The sequence below is a fragment of the Myotis myotis genome, unplaced genomic scaffold, assembly GCF_014108235.1.
Source record: "Myotis myotis isolate mMyoMyo1 unplaced genomic scaffold, mMyoMyo1.p scaffold_m19_p_20, whole genome shotgun sequence".
Lineage (NCBI taxonomy): Eukaryota > Metazoa > Chordata > Mammalia > Chiroptera > Vespertilionidae > Myotis > Myotis myotis.
Genome location: NW_023416325.1, coordinates 24668791 through 24684939, shown reverse-complemented (window position 1 = coordinate 24684939; position 16149 = coordinate 24668791). Strand labels below are relative to the sequence as shown.

General features: G+C 52.4%; 1 protein-coding gene across 1 annotated transcript in view; it reads left to right on the top strand.

The window, feature by feature from the left end:
- The window catches only part of SORL1 (sortilin related receptor 1), a 153262-nt gene that overhangs the window by 44075 nt on the left and 93038 nt on the right, over positions 1 to 16149 (top strand). The window contains exons 9-13 of the mRNA XM_036353719.1: positions 2084 to 2276; positions 4220 to 4337; positions 4548 to 4621; positions 6948 to 7036; positions 14666 to 14844. Coding sequence (XP_036209612.1) covers positions 2084 to 2276; positions 4220 to 4337; positions 4548 to 4621; positions 6948 to 7036; positions 14666 to 14844 — 653 coding nt within the window. The remainder of the gene's footprint in view (positions 1 to 2083; positions 2277 to 4219; positions 4338 to 4547; positions 4622 to 6947; positions 7037 to 14665; positions 14845 to 16149) is intronic.

Below are 16149 nucleotides of genomic sequence, written 5' to 3'. Positions count from 1 at the left end.
TGCCTGGTTTTGTGTGAGATATTGTTCTGTCTCTGGAAGGACACTAACGTCATTGATTCTTTATCAGTAAATCACGCGGTGAGTTGATTGTTCTGCAATAACGGGGCTCCTGGGCTCCGGAAGGCCCTGGGGCTGGGGGCTCAGTGCTGTGGCCCGGGGCACTGATTCCTGCGTGCCACCTTTGTCCTGTGACAACCAGACTTCTGGGAGCTGTCCCCCTGATAGGATCCCCCTCTGCTCTTGGGAAGTGTCCTCTGGCCAAGCTGATGACTGGTCTGCGTGGAGGTCGGGCTCTAAAGCTGTGGTCCCGGGTCAGAGAGCATGTCCCACCGTCTACTGTCCCTCCAGGCTGGCAGCTCATTTAGTCAGCAGTTCATTCAAGGCAAGGATGCTGCTGCCAAGAGCCAGACTGGCTTTAAGGACAGCAGTGAGGTCCCTGTGCCAGGGAACTTTCGTTCTCCTTAGGAGAAGACGGGACATAAACAGATAAGTCACGTGCCTGGCCATGGTGAGTGCAGGCGAACAGGAGAGGTTCACGCGGTATCATTTATGTCGAGGATCATGGAAGTCGGTTCCAGGAGGGTCATGTTAGCAGGTACCTGAGTTATAGGAGGAGGGAGCCAGGCAGACACCTGAACTGAGCTGCGGCCACAGGGAATAGCAGGAACAGTGACTAACTTTAGAAATAGTGAGGAGGCCAGGGAGGCGCAAACTGAAGGAGGGAGAGAGAATCCAAGAGGATCAGAGGGAGCAGGGCCTTAAAGGGGATGGAAGACATTTAATTTTTCCTTCTTAGTAGAATGCAGGGTTTTGAACAGAAGACAGACATTATCTTTACCGTTTAAAAATTGTGAATTGCATTATATAAAGAAAAGTGCATTCAACAAAAGTGGACAGTATTGTAAATGATTTTAAGTGATCACCCATGTAACTTGTATTTTACTTTTTTAAAAAAATAAGTTTTATTGATTTTTTACAGAGAGGAAGGGAGAGGGATAGAGAGTTAGGAACATCGATGAGAGAGAAACATTGATCAGCCGCCTCCTACACACCCCCCACTGGGGACGTGCCCACAACCAAGGTACATGCCCCCAACCGGAATCGAACCTGGGACTCCTCAGTCCACAGGCCGATGCTTTAGCCACTGAGCCAAACTGGTCAGGGCGTATTTTACTTTTAATTAAAAATTTTATTTGAAAACATTTTAAATGACAGAAGAATGTAGACCCTTCATGAATGTGCATGTCACCCTTTAGTGGGGCGTGCTGATCTCAGTAATTCCATTGTAGCATGTCTGCTCCTAAAGTGACTTCTCTTTAAAAAAGCCAAACTCACTGCTGCCTGGAAATCAGACCGGTGGAGGTGGTGAGAGTGCGAGCCAGAAAATCATTGTGAAAATGCCGCAGAGACCCAGGCCAGCGGAGGCGGCCGTGGGAGACCAGGCCAGTGGAGGTGGTTGGTGACCAGGCCAGTGGAGGCGGTTGTGGGTGACCAGGCCAGTGGAGGTGGTTGGTGACCAGGCCAGTGGAGGCGGCCGTGGGTGACCAGGCCAGTGGAGGCGGCCGTGGGTGACCAGGCCAGTGGAGGCGGCCGTGGGAGACCAGGCCAGTGGAGGCGGTTGTGGGTGACCAGGCCAGTGGAGGTGGTTGGTGACCAGGCCAGTGGAGGCGGCCGTGGGTGACCAGGCCAGTGGAGGCGGCCGTGGGTGACCAGGCCAGTGGAGGCGGCCGTGGGTGACCAGGCCAGTGGAGGCGGCCGTGGGTGACCAGGCCAGTGGAGGCGGCCGTGGGTGACCAGGCCAGTGGAGGCGGCCGTGGGTGACCAGGCCAGTGGAGGCGGCCGTGGGTGACCAGGCCAGTGGAGGCGGCCGTGGGTGACCAGGCCAGGGCAGTGCTGATAATAGGAACGGTTACATTCTGACCATTTGCTAATAGGTTTGCTGACAGATTGGATGAGAGAAGGAGTCCAGAGGCTACCAATGCGACTGGATTGTGCAACTTAACATGGTTGAACTTTATGTTCTTTACAATAGAAACACACTAAGAAGCAGCGCGTCAGCCCCCGCTGTTCCTGTTCTCTGTAGGTACTTTGCGAGTGAGCCGTTTGCTGACTTCCACCGCGTGGAAGGGCTGCAGGGCGTGTTCATCGCCACCCTGGTGAACGGCTCCATGAAGGAGGAGAACATGAGATCAGTCATCACCTTTGACAAAGGGGGCACCTGGGAGTTTCTCCAGGCCCCGGCCGTCACGGGATATGGAGAAAAAATCGATTGCGAGGTACGGATGCTTTCATCTCATTTGGCTTTTTAATACACAGCTTTGTCTGTCGTTCTCCACGCACAGTTCCCAAACTGTGTACGAGGCACACTGAGGTGCACTGTGGACACACAGGGCACCGCGGACAGTGTGAGCTTAGGAGGCTCTGTGATCCTGGACAGCTGGCTGCTGGCCCCTGTGCGCTCCTGTCTCCACCTTTGCTCACACTGCACTTCTCTGGGTGACATCATATCTTTGTGAAACTGAGTTCTCAGCAGTGGAGGTGATGGAAGGGAGGTGAGGAAATGGAGTGGGGGCCTGTGACTCCAGGGTGAGAGCCAGCGGGTCCTCACAGCCCATTATGAAGTGCCTGTGGGTGTTTAAGGATGAAATGAAATCTTGGTTTTGCTTTTGCTGTTTCTGCATAACACTGCTACTCGCTCTGCTCTGAGCTCTGAGGACGAGTGTGCTCTTGGCATGTCTTCTGGCCGATACGTGCTATCAGACATGACCGAGGCACCACTGTGCTTCGCACCAGAACATCTGTCAACCTCTCCCACCGGAAGCTATTTCTATAGAATTTCTTTTAAAATCCCTCTCTGCATATCATTTAGGATTGTCTGATTTCATCTGTCTGTGGCTTCATCAGAAAAGTTAAGGGTACTGAAATGTAGTATTTGGGCCCATTAAATAGTCCTGTATACCAAGCAACTCCTTTCTTTTCCCGCAAAAGAACAGGTATGGTCCCTGGCTCTATCCAGTCACCACATCTCTGTGTTCATCACACATACAGGACCAGGGTGTGAAGTAGGCGGACAGAGGGACTCAGATAAAAACAAGTAGTACTGATTTTTGGAGAAACGATAACATTTTAGTGAGACATTTACTTGGTCTTTTGGGTTATTGAATTTTGTTTGTCTGTGGTTAAATATATACAGTATCTGTGGTTCTTGGGAAAACTTCTTTGGACATTTTGCTTGAAAATGTACTCCCTGATTTATCTTCTGATTTGCACCAACTCTTGACTGAACACATCACATCGGTACTTGCAGACCCTCATTTTCTCAGCAGTGTCTTCGAGATCTCTGAGCTGGGCCTGAGTCAGATGTGAATGGCGGCAGGGTTTTCAGCTTGTGGCGGGGCTAAGCCTGGTTATGTAGAATTAATGGCATTGTTAAGAGTCCGCTTCCTGTGTCATCGGCTGGTCACTGTCCAAATGAACGGATGACCGCTCCTCGGCTTTTAGTCTCTCCTTCTGACTTAGGTGGCGAAAGGCAAGGAGAAAGGTGGGAGAGGCTGGCAGACACTTCTTTGGGACCCAACTCGATTTGCCAAACTGTGATGCTGGCCAGATGGATGTTTGTTAGTGATCCTTTTAGTATAAAAAACTGGAGTATCTAGCAAACCAGGTCACCGTTGTTACCTGTCCGTAAGCACCCACAGAGTGAGCCTGTGCAGGACACATCTGAAACCAGTTCTGGCCAAGAGTCAGGCACGCCCCTACACAGAGGCCTTGCCTGCAGAACCAACCTGCAGCCTGAGTGATGCAGGTCAGTTTGAACAACTCGAAGTCTCCAGTGAACACCTGTAGATGTGCTTGGAACAGATGTGGCATTCTTGAAATGTTTCCTGTGGCTCCTTCCGGGCCTGGACTCGTGCTGTGTCCTGGGACTCACATGGAGAGTCCCTGGGGACCGTGGAGAGATCGGTAGCTCTCCGTCTCCTTGAGCTGATGCTGATTTCTGGTTGCTGTTTTGCTGAGTCCCAGCGGAGTTTTTAGCACTTTTCTCTTTCTCTGATGGGACGCGTCGGTGCAGTGTGGGGCCAGCGGCTGGGACTGCTTTCCTTTGGGCCTGGCCCCTTCCTCTGCCTCAGGCTGCAATGCCCACTCACAGGCTTCCGTGTCTGGGGGAGACGTAGGCTTCGCACCACTTGCTGACAGAGCCTGGAACTTGTGTTTGTAGCTGTCCCAGGGCTGTTCCCTGCACCTGGCCCAGCGGCTCAGCCAGCTGCTCAGCCTCCAGCTGCGGAGGATGCCCATCCTGTCCAAGGAGTCGGCTCCTGGTCTCATTGTTGCCACCGGTAAGTGTGCTCTGCCTGTTCTTACCGGGTAAGCGTCTCTCACGTGCAGCCAGCTGCATGGTGGCCACCCACCTCTGCCGCAGCAACTGCTGTTCTGTGGTTTTAAGACATTCTTAGTTGCTGGATCCTACTCAGAATTTCTAGTTGGACAAGGTGTTGATTACCTGACATATTCTTGAATAAGAAGTCATTGTTCCTCTTGTGTTTCAGGTTCGGTGGGAAAGAACTTGGCCAGCAAGATGAGCGTGTACATCTCCAGCAGTGCGGGCGCCCGGTGGCGAGAGGTCAGCCACCTCGGGTCTTGTGTGAGCATGTGCACTGAGCCAGCATTTCAGGAACGCACATGCTTGTGGTGCAGGCACCCATCTCAACTATGATTATAAACAGAAGCACCTGGAGCCACACACAGGGTCCGCTGCACTGATCTGTATGCACACCTTGTGGTGTGCGCTTGTGATTCTGCAAAAATGCTACTTTGAATCAAAAACAGACTTAAAGAAATAAATGTTCTAAGGTTATAAGTTCCATGAGCACAAGGCAATGTCCATTTTGCTCACTTTAAAAAATATATTTTTATTGATTTCAGAGAGGGAGGGAGGGAGAGAAACATCAATGATGAGAGAGAATCATTGATTGGCTGCCTCTTGCACACCCCCACACGGGGGATGGAGCCCACAACCTGGGAATGTGCCCTTGACCGGAATCGAACCCGGGACCCTTCAGTCCACAGGCCGATGCTCTATCCACTGAGCCAAACCAGCCAGGGCTGCTCACTTTTTTGTCCCTGGGGCCTGGTAGCGTCTGGCAGGTGTGGGTGTTCAGTACATATCGGCTGGTCGTTAGGAAACGATCATACAGTCGTCATGGTGCCAGGCCGGAGCCTCACGATTTATTGCTCTTGTGTATCGACGTTGAAATGGAGCCTCCTCTCTGAGCTGTGACCTGCAGGTGCTTCCTTCCATTCTGTGAAGAAGACGGCTTTCGCCTTAGGCTCGTGTAATTAACGTGTGTCCTCAGGCGCTGGCTACACCACTTCGGAGGGTACAGCTAGTTCTCTAGTCCTTGGACATTAGGGACTCCCCAAACTTGTAAAAGGAAAGTTCTTCACCAGCCTGCCTGCCTCAAGGGCCAGGGGAGTGCCTCTGCTCTCGTCCGGGGGGCGAGGGGGGTAGCTTTCTGAGGCCCTGCTGCACGTGGGGTAGGGAGGGAGGGCAGCCCCCAGAACTCAGCCAAAGCCATGGTCAGAGTGCCTCCTGCAGGCTGAGTGTGATGTGCTGAGGTAGGTGGGGTTCTCAGAAGAGCTCACGCATAGGTCCTGTCCTCATGCCGCTGCTTATAGGGAATGTTGTGTGCACTTCCATATTTAGATATGCAATCCTATGTAATAAAAGGCCAATATGCAAATCGACAGAACGGCAGAACAACTGGTCGCTATGACATGCACTGACCACCAGGGGGCAGACGCTCAATGCAGGAGCTGCCCCCAGGGGGTCAGTGTACTCCCACAGGGGGAGCGCTGCTCAGCCAGAAGCCAGGCTCATGGCTGGCGAGCGCAGCAGTGGTGGCAGGAACCTCTCCCGCCTCCACGGCAGAGCTAAGGAGCAGCAAGCTAAGCAGTAAGGAGCAGCCAGCAGGTGGGTGGTAAGGTGCGAAGGGTCCCGGGCTGTGAGAGGGCGCAGGCAGGGCTGAGGGACACCACCCCCCCTCCCGCCCCCGCCGCCCCCAGTGCATGAATTTTGTGCACTGGGCCTCTAGTATATAGATTTTCATAAAGCCCCACATTGCTTGGCTTTTCACAGTTACAGAGAACTGTCACACACCTCACCTCTAGCCAATAGGTTGGACACCCAGACACTGCCTGTGTGTGTGTGTGTGTGTGTGTGTGTGTGGTGTGTGTGTGCACGTGCATGTGCACTTGTGTGTCTCCATGTGTGTATGCATGTGTACTTGTGTGCTTCTTTGTGCTTGCATGTGTATGCATGTGTGCTTTTGTGCGTCCGTGTGTGTGCTTGTGTGTCTCCGTTTGTGTGCCTCCATGTGTGTGTGCATGTGTGTTGTGTCTCCGTGTGTGTGGCCTCTATATGTATGCATGTGCACTTGTGTGATTCTGTGTGTGCTTTTGTGTATGTATACATGTGTGCTTGTGTCTTCCATGTGTGTGCCTGTGTGCCTCCGTGTGTGTGCATGTGCGCTGTGTCTCCATGTGTGTGGCCTCTATATGTATGCATATACACTTGTGTTATTCTGTGTGTGCTTTCGGGTATGTGCATATGTGCTTGTGTGCTTTCATGTAAACATATGTGTGCTTGTGTGCTTCCATGTGTGTGCCTGTGTGCCTCCCTGTGTATGCTTATGTGCTTCCATGTGTGTGTGCAGGTACACTTGTGTGCCTCTGTGTGTGTGCATGTGCGCTGTGTCTCCATGTGTGTGGCCTCTGTATGTATGCATGTACACTTGTGTGCCTCTGTGTGTGCCTCCACATGTGTGCATGTGTGCTGTGTACATGTGTGCATGCACATGCATGTGTCTCTGTGACATACACGTGTGTGTTGTGTGCCGATTCTGCCCGTCACTCCCCGCAGTGGTGTCAGCGCTGTCCTCTCCCTCCAGGCGCTGCCCGGCCCTCACTACTACACCTGGGGAGACCACGGCGGCATCCTCGTGGCCATCGCCCAGGGCATGGAAACCAACGAGCTGAAGTAAGTGTCTGATGAAGCTTGTCCTTTAACCCCACACTGTCCTCCCAGAGCATCCAAGTCTTGTGATAACAGGCCTGTCTCTGCCGCCCTGGGTGTGACAGCACAATTGTGATGTGAAGAAACCACTGACTCCGCTTTCCACAGGATAGGAGTGATCGATCACCTGCCCTTCCCAGCTCCCGGGCGCCATGAGGAATAATGGGATAATTGTATTGATTTGAGAAGGTACAGCTCCACTTAAATACAAGTCACTCGTGGTTTAACGATAAACTGCCGGCTCGTCGCATTGTTTTCATTGCCCTGTGTGTTACACACAGACGTGTACTCGTACAGCCACTAACAATAAGTAACCACGATACGTGAGTGATGATTTCAGGGTTCATGCAGATTGGTAGCCAGTTGACTTTTGCTGTCATCCAATGGTTTTAGAGGGGACAGTGGGGTAATCAATCACGTCATCTTACAGAGGGGAGACCGAGCTCAGCAGCATAAAGGGACTTGCCCAGCGTCTCCCGTTCGTTAGCGACAGGGAGACTGGCACTCGGGTCTTTAAATTATGTCTGCACTCCTTTCAACATGTTGCTCGGAAAAGCAACAATGTCGGGAGTTTGAAACTTCTGCCTCCTGAAGTCTGATTTTATCAAAACCAGTCCTTTGATTGCTTTTGTCCCTTAGGACAGCGAATCTGTTAGCATTAGATCGGGAAACGGGCTCCCTGCTCCCTGCTGTGAGGAGAACCACGCGGTGAATCCTGGGAGCGATGGAGGGCGTCGGTACCATCGTGCTCAGTGCGGGAGGAACGCCTGCAGAAGCAGGGCCGGCACTGAGAGGGGCAGATGGTTTGCAGAAGGGATCTTAGCAGATGGTTCCCCTGCGGTGAATTTGACGTGTGCCGAGCAGCCCGGCCTTGGAGCAGGGAGAAGCCGGTCCCAGTGCCTGGCGTGGCCCGCATGGTTCCAGGCCATGGGCACTGCCTACTGAGGGCTGTGTGTGCAGCACTTGGTATCTACGTTCGGATGGCATTGGCTCAGATGAGGCAGCCAGAGCACACTTCCCACACGAATCCCCATGTGTTTACCTTATTGATCCCATCTCACCCATCAGCCAGCTCTGATCCTGTGAGGCAGCGTGTCCAGTGACCAGTAGGCTGTTTCCCCATCTCTGAAGGAGTTCCTACTGTGTGTGGTGTTGGGCAGCGACTGAGAGAAACAGAGTAGGGACATAGTCTGGCTTCCTAGGAACCCATTTATTCTTCCCGTGGCCGGCAGACCGTGGTTGGTGCCTGGTTTTCCGAGTGTAGCTTCTGCAGGTTCCATATGCAAGCTGGCTTCTCCGAGTGGTCATGAGACTCCTGTCCCCACCTCCTGCCGGGGCTCAGGGGCAGGGTCCTGGCAGCACCAGCTGGTGCTGGATGTGACCAGGAAAACCTGTGGCCGGGCCCCGCTGCCTCCAGACACTTAGAAATGACTGGCTGTGGCTGTGGGGACCACGGACACTGTAGCATCGTTCTGTGTGGACAGGCCATTTGGAGTGTCAGTGGGTATGATGTAGGTATTTGCAAATATGATGCCTCTGTTGATAAGTGCACGTGTCCCAAATATCAGTCTGAACTTGGCCCGACTCTGTGTGGCCACCTGGCACTGACTCGGTCTGTTGCTCACAGTGTTTTTGCTTCTCCCGTGGCTCTGCTTTTGCCCTGGTGCTGCGTGCTGGCAGCTTCCTCAGATGAGATGCAGGCGGTAACACTGCAGTCAGGTCACATCCTCGGACACATCGCCCTCCCAGGCGTGTGCGATGGCTGCTGGGCCGCCCTGGATGCCAGGGGCGTCCGAGGCTCCAGGACTCGAGCTGGGCCCCCTCCACAGCCACGGCTCGCTCCCGAGTTTCGGAGCATTTATTGGCCATCTCATTAATTTTCCATTGACCACCAACTGACTCCTTTTGGCAATTCCTTTTAATTACATGTCCAATTCCTTATTCATTTGCACAAGGAATCCCGTGACCGCGACGGTCAGTAGTCAGGGCCCAAGCTGGAACGGGGGCGTATTCTCTTTGGCAGGATCTCAGGTCAGTTACCCCAGCATCTGTTAACATCTGTAATGAACCGGGTGTTCTAGGTCCCAAGGATACAAAGGTGAGTGAGGCACCGTTTGGGAACTTCCTGTGTCCGCTGTGAGTCTTGCATTTTGAGCCAGCTGGATGGAGAAGGAGGCTAGGTGAGGGGAATGTGTGTTTTTTAAAAATATTTTATTGATTTCAGAGAGGAAGGGAGAGGGAGAGATAGAAACATCAAAGATGAGAATCATGGATCGGCTGCCTCCTGCACGCCCCCTACTGAGGGTGGAGCCCACAACCCGGGCCTGTGCCCTGACCGGGAATCGCGCCGTGACCTCCTGGTTCCTAGGTCGATGCTCAGCCCTGCGCCCCGCCGGCCGGGCAGGGAGGGCCTGCTTTGAAGGGAGCTTTCTGAGCCAGGCCTCGGAGGAAGCAGCGTCCCATCAGGGACTCACAGGTTCGGTGGGGACACCGCGTGAAGCGGGTTTTGTGTTGTTCCTTTAAATTGTCCGTGTCCGTCCCTTCCTGGGGAGCACAGAAAACTCGCAGTGACTATTACTTGTTTCAGCTTCTGCCTCGGTTCCTCCCTGAGGCTGTGACCTTTGACAATGGGAACTGAAATTGAGACAAAAAGTGGACGCTTTGTTTTGCTCGTGTGGACGTGTCTGAACTGGTAAATCAGAGGCCGTTGGGGGTTCGCTCCCTCACCTGCGCAGCTCGCTGCCGGGACCGGCTCAGGCAGGCTTCCTGCTCGCTCACAGGAGCCCGTGTGTCTGTGCACTGACCCCAAAGACCCAGACACAGGTGCTGACTCGGTCGTGGGGATGGAATTGGTGTCCATTCTGTGCCGGGCGCCTGGCAGGGTGATGGTACTATCAGTGGCTCCTAGAGCCCTTGTACTGGCACCAACGCAGCTCTCCTCTCAGGCGGCTTCCGGTTTGGAAAGGGTCCCTCTGGGAGCCCAGAGAAGGCACCGGGAGGCCACCCAGGAGCACGTTTGGACCTGAGTCCTGGAGGCAGCGCTGCAGCTCCAGGGTGTAGGAGGCGGCGGCTAACGGTTGACATGGTTACGCTTCCTGGGAGAGCTGCCGGGAGCCGCCTCACCCTCTTCTCACCCTCACGTGGGTTCTCCGCCCCTGAGTTATAAAGGAGCAGTGTCCTTACCCCTTCTCACTGTGGTCGGCGTGCGTTGTATTACCGGTATGACTAGCCTTGCTCCCTTTGCAGATTTGATAGCCCTACCTTCCTTTTTGTTTTACGCAGCTCATTGACAGATGGGTCCAGCTCTGTGGGAACTAGATGTCTTATTTTGAGTTGAGACCAAACCATCTATCAGTACACTGGGATTTATTTGTTTCCCTGGCAGTGAATGTATTTAACTGTGTGGTTCACGAAGATCCTCCTAAAAAATAACGCTGCATGTCATTACCCTGCTTCGGAAGTGGTGCAGCCCTGGCTGGCGTGGCTCCGTGGGTTGGAGTGTTGTCCTGTACACCAATAGGCGACGGGTTCGATTCCTGGTGAGGGCACATACCCAGGTCATGGGTTCGATCTCTGGTCAGGGTGCATACAGGAGGCAGCTGATCGATGTTTCTCTCTCACATGGATGTTTTGATGCGATCTGTCTCTCTCTCTCCCTCCTTTTCTCGTCTCCCAAATCAAGGAAAGTGCTGAAAGTGGTACTAAGGCTTGCTCTAGGTTAAGGGACTAAAGAGGTGTAACAGCCCAATGCAACGAGTAAGCCCTGACTGAATCCTGAACTGGAGAAAGAAAGTAGCTGCAATGATGCGGAGCCCAGGAGAAATAAACAGTCTACAGTAACTCCGAGTTGGTGTGACTGTCTTAGGTGTGACTCTTGAGCACATCACACGGTGCAGGAGGCTGAAGGGTCTAACTCATTCCCGGGTCTGCTTCAAATGACCTCAAGCCAAAAGCATACTGCCAGTGAGAGGTCCTCCTCAGAGATCTCCAGCGGGGAGATCAGCCAGTCCCTCTCCACACTCTCTGTGTTGCCCTGCCAACCGCGGAGTGGGTTAGCGCGTAGCCTTCTTGCAGAAGTATCAGTTCTGGCGATCTCAGTACGAGAGGAAGTGTGTGGATCAAACGATGCCATGAACGGGTTTATGTCAAGGATTAAGACCCTGAGTGAGTGAAACTGAAATCTCAGAAACAAGTGAAAAGTGAAAGGAAAAGTTTTACATAAACTTGGTAGCTAAGAAGAAGCTCAGTATCTTTGTGATTCTGATGAAAGATCTAAGTGAGTGGTTTCTCATGTTGAACGTCGCACCAGCTTCCTGGGTGACGAAGCAAATAGGCACATTTTCTCCTCCTCCTTTTCAATCCTCCTAATATGCAAATTGTCCCCTCGACTGCTCACTATGATGTGTGCTGACCACCAGGGGTGGCATGGAACATGGCAGGCATCGGCGATGTGGTGCTGGCCGCGGGTGGCAGTGGAGGTGCTGCCGGCTCCAATGGGCCCCGGCAAGAGCGGGACCTCGGTGGGATGGTGGAGCAGGTGAGCGGGTGGCTCCAGGCCATGGTGGATGCAAGAGGGGGCCAACTGCCCTGCAGATGGTGACCAGCGGTGGCGAGGGGGGCGGGGCCACTGCCCGGCTCCCAGGCACTGAGGGAGCCGCGCAGGAGCCCGATCGCCTCACAGATCACCCCACAGAGGGGGCCTGATGACTCAGGTGGAGGGGAGTGCATAGGGGCCTGGAGGCCCAGGTGCTGTCCAGGGCCCAGAGGTCAGCTGGCACCTGCCCTTCCATGCCAGATGCTCACGCTTCAATCATCGGTCAGGCTGTGGGACCACACCCATGTGCAAATTTTGTGCACCGGGCCTCTAGTATAAGATATAATTTAAAATTATTACAGCTCGGCTGGCGTGGCCAGTGGTTGAGCATCGACCTGTGAACCAGGAGGTCATGGTTCGATTCCAGTCAAGGGCACATGCCCAGGTTGTGGGCTAGATCCCCAGTGTGGGGCATGCAGGAGGCAGCCATTCAATGATTCTTTCATCATTGATGTTTCTATCTCTCTCCCTCTCCCTTCCTCTCTGAAATCAATAAACATATATTTAAAAAAACAAAAATAAATAAAATTACCATAATTACTTGGATGCTGATCAGTTTCTCAAGGGCTCGCTTTGTCATCCTGATGTAGTTTGCCTTGGAGACTTTCCTCCTCATATACTTTCTCTCCAACTTTTTAATTTTTAGGACCCCAGGAAAGGTAGAAAGAATTACATAAAGAACATTCATGTACCTTCACCTAGGATCACCAATTGCAAATTTTCTCAACTCTGTCTATCACCCATCTATTTAGCCTGTCTGTCTGTCGATCCATCCGTATTTCTCCAATACATAAAGGTATTTGTCCATACAGTCAGAATGCCATTATCACATATAAGGAAATTCACATGAACTCAGTATTACTTGTAGACTATGTTTATTTTCCCTTGGTTCCACATTATAGCTACTTTTTTTTTCCAGTCCAGGACTCAGTCAAGAGTTACTCATGGCATTTGGCTGTTACACCTCTTAACCCATAGCAAGCCTTCTCCCTTTTCTGTTTGTTTTTCATGACCTTGATTTATTTTGAAGACTCCAGACCAGTTGTCATGTGGAGTGACTGACTCGAATTCTGGATTTATTGCATAGAATAGTTCATAGATGACTATTGTCCTTAGTGCTTTATTGGAAGCACATATTGTCTTGCTATTAGTGATGCCAAGTTTGGTGAAGGTCGTGATTCTTACAAAATTCACTGTAAAATTTTTATCCGTGGGGAGCTCTCCTTGTCCTCACCGGTTGCTGTAAGTGGGCTTCTTGGGATGTCCCGAGAAAAAGAAGTTTCTGAGACTTGCATGGGAGAATGAGTGGCATTTATTTGTATTGAGTTAAATGCCTGGGTTTCCAAGGTCCCATTTTCCTTCTTCCTGCCATAGAGGAAGCGTAGCTGTGGCTTCAGCAGAGCTAGGATTAAAGCTGTTGCCCAGAGGTTCTGGAACATTCCATGTGTGCACAGAAGAGGGAAAGACAGCATCAGGCTGACTTAGCTTGTGTTCCCCACTGCAGTCCATTTGTCCATTGCATGTGCAGTCTGCAGGATCACACGGGCCAAGAGAGCGAACACCTTTTTCTAGGGAACTATGTATTTCCAAATTTTTGCGGGCTTGCAGTGGCCTTGCCTTGCGTGGCCAATGATTTCTACTCCTAGGTTTGACTGACAGGCACCTTCCCTACGTCACCCCAACTTCGCTTTGTTGAGCCCCTTCCCCCAGTGGTCTGCGGGGGATGGACCAGCAGTTCCCTGGGGAGTGTGAAATAGCAGCTCCTGGTGAAGATGCCCAGATGATGTGCCTGTAGGTTCTGGCCTTCCCTTCGCTCCTTTCCTGCTACTAATACCGAGCTAATTACGGTGGTTTCAGAGTTACATTTCCTTCTTTGTAATGAACGATTCATCTGTGGGTTGACATCTTTGCACCATGTGAACAGTCGGTCCCCAGCTCGCTTCAACCAGTGATTTGAGCATCTAATGATGATCTTGTGGTCACACTGTGGGCTACAGAATGGTCATTTTTCTCATTCTGTCATTGTTTTCAACATTTGTTTGGTAGCACTGAATATAAGAAATAAATTTCCTCCTCCCTTTCTCTCTCAGTGTTGGTGCCATTTAGATCCCTGGGCACTGTCTTCAGTGCATTCTCTGCCATCATCATTTTTCTTCTTTATGTTCACACTAATGGCCCAGTGCACAGATTTGTGCACATTGAAAGGAAATTAATTAGAAGGTGGCTGGCAGGGCGGGACTGGGTGAGACGGGCCAGACACACCATGGAGTCAACCTCCCACGATCCTCCCCTGGCCAGCTGCACCTGGGGCGGCACTACGGCCCAAAGGGCATCTGCAGGGTGAGCAGGGTCCCTCTGGCAGGTGGGGTCCCTCAGCCTGGCCTGCAGGGATCAGGCTGAAACCGGCTCTCTGACATCCCCCGAAGGGGCCCCAGATGCAAGAGGGCACTCTGCCAATTTGTGGTCGTACAGGTTGTGGAACGCAAATGCAAGTGTGCAGCAAACCAGATTTGGGGCCAACGGTACCCCAGCAGCAACATAATGCAGGGCCGAAGGTGGAAACGTGTGGCCCTGCGAGGAATCGGGCTCCCTCCTCTCTGGTTCTGGGGTGCGTCACCCGAGAACTGCTGCTGCCAAGTCACTGTAGCTCGGCAGCTCCTGTGCTGAGCATCTGCCCCCTGGTGGTCAGTGCACGTCATACCTACCAGCCGGTCAGACAGTCGGATGGTCGCTTAGCCTTTTATATATATATATATATATATATTTTTCTAAATTCAGCCAGTGGGCCCCCATGAAGCTGGCTCCTGTGTCCTCTGTACTGACTGCATTGTCGCTGAGCGCGTCCTCACTCTCTGGCACAGCCTTACACTCTCTGCTCTAGCCCAGGACCCACTGCTTCTCCGGGAGCCCTGGCTCTTGTCACCGGTGAGTATTACCTGAGAGCCAGGCCCCTGCCCTGAGACACTAACTGCAAGGCTCCTCTCATTGCCTTTGGGCAGATACAGCACCAACGAGGGGGAGACCTGGCAGACGTCCGTCTTCTACAGGAAGCCCGTGTTCGTGTACGGGCTCCTCACAGAGCCCGGTGAGAAGAGCACCGTCTTCACCATCTTTGGCTCCGACACAGAGAATGTGCACAGCTGGCTGATCCTCCAGGTCAACGCCACCGACGCCCTGGGTGAGCCCTGTCCCGCGGCCCTGTGTGGGCGTGGTTACTGGCCAGAGCCCTGCCCCGTGGCCCTGCTGTGGGCGTGGTTACCAGCCAGAGCGCCCGCTGCAGTGCTCTGTCCTCAGGAGAGTTGGTGACCATTTGAATGAGAGGGGCACATACACAATATGTGAGTGAGAGGTATACCAGCCGTTTCTTGGGCAGTTGTTGTTACTTGAATCCTCACCCAATATTTTTCCATTGGTGTTAGGGAGAGTGGAAGATGGAAGGAAAGACAGAGAGAAACATCGACGTGAGAGAAACACATCAATTGGTTGCCTTCTGCATGTGCCCTGACCAGGGCCTGGGCCAGGGATGAGCCTGCAACTGAGGTACTTGCCCTTGACCAGAATCAAACCCGGGACCCTTTGGTCTGCAGGTCGACACTCTATCCACTGAGCCAAACCGACTAGGGCGAGGGCAATTCTTAATGTGGGACCATGTGCTATTCTTTGATTCCTCATTTTGTGGTGGTCATTAGCACATAGTAGCTTTAGGTATGCCTGTACTGAATATGAATGAATGAATGATTTAATAAATGAATGAATGAATGAATGGAAAACATTCTTTGAAATGAGCAGTTTGACAAATGTACCCGTCACTGCTGTGTGAAAGGCAGTGCCCACGGCTGCAGGCCTCACTGTGTCTGGGCCCTCAGCGTGATTTGCTAGTCTAGGCAGAGAGAAGCGACTCATTCCTTCCCTGCTCCTTCCCTTTCCTCCTCCTCGGCTAACGTTGTCTCAGCTGCGTGGAAAGCCCCCATGCCTCCCATTCAGTGTCCACCAGGTGAAAGCCTTTCATGTTTTAGGATCCGATGGGCTTGGCTGCCAATATCCGGAACCCTTCTCCCCACCTTTGTGTCGGAGCATTGCGTGCGATCTGAGTTATAAATGTGTGTCTCCCCTTGGTGTCCGTCATTCCCATCAGCGAGAGCATAAGGTCCTTAGGACAAGGCCTGTCCTCTGCATCTTTACTCTTCATGTGCTGCACAGTCTGATCGCCTTCCAGCGGGGCTAAACACATACTTGCTGGTTGGAATGGACAGCCCATTATTTTCAGGCAGCACCGAATCTGACCGAGGACACACATGTATAAGAACGACATGAAGTACCAATTTTGACATAGGTTGGCTTCGGGATTCCTGTGGAACCCACTCTACCTAAATTTTGAGTGAATGCAGGCAGATTAAGTGATCGTCCAGGTTGGCTTATCTTTCTCAGCCGCCTTCCACGAAGACTCTGTATCGGCCAAGCAATGACAGAAAGATCTGCATTG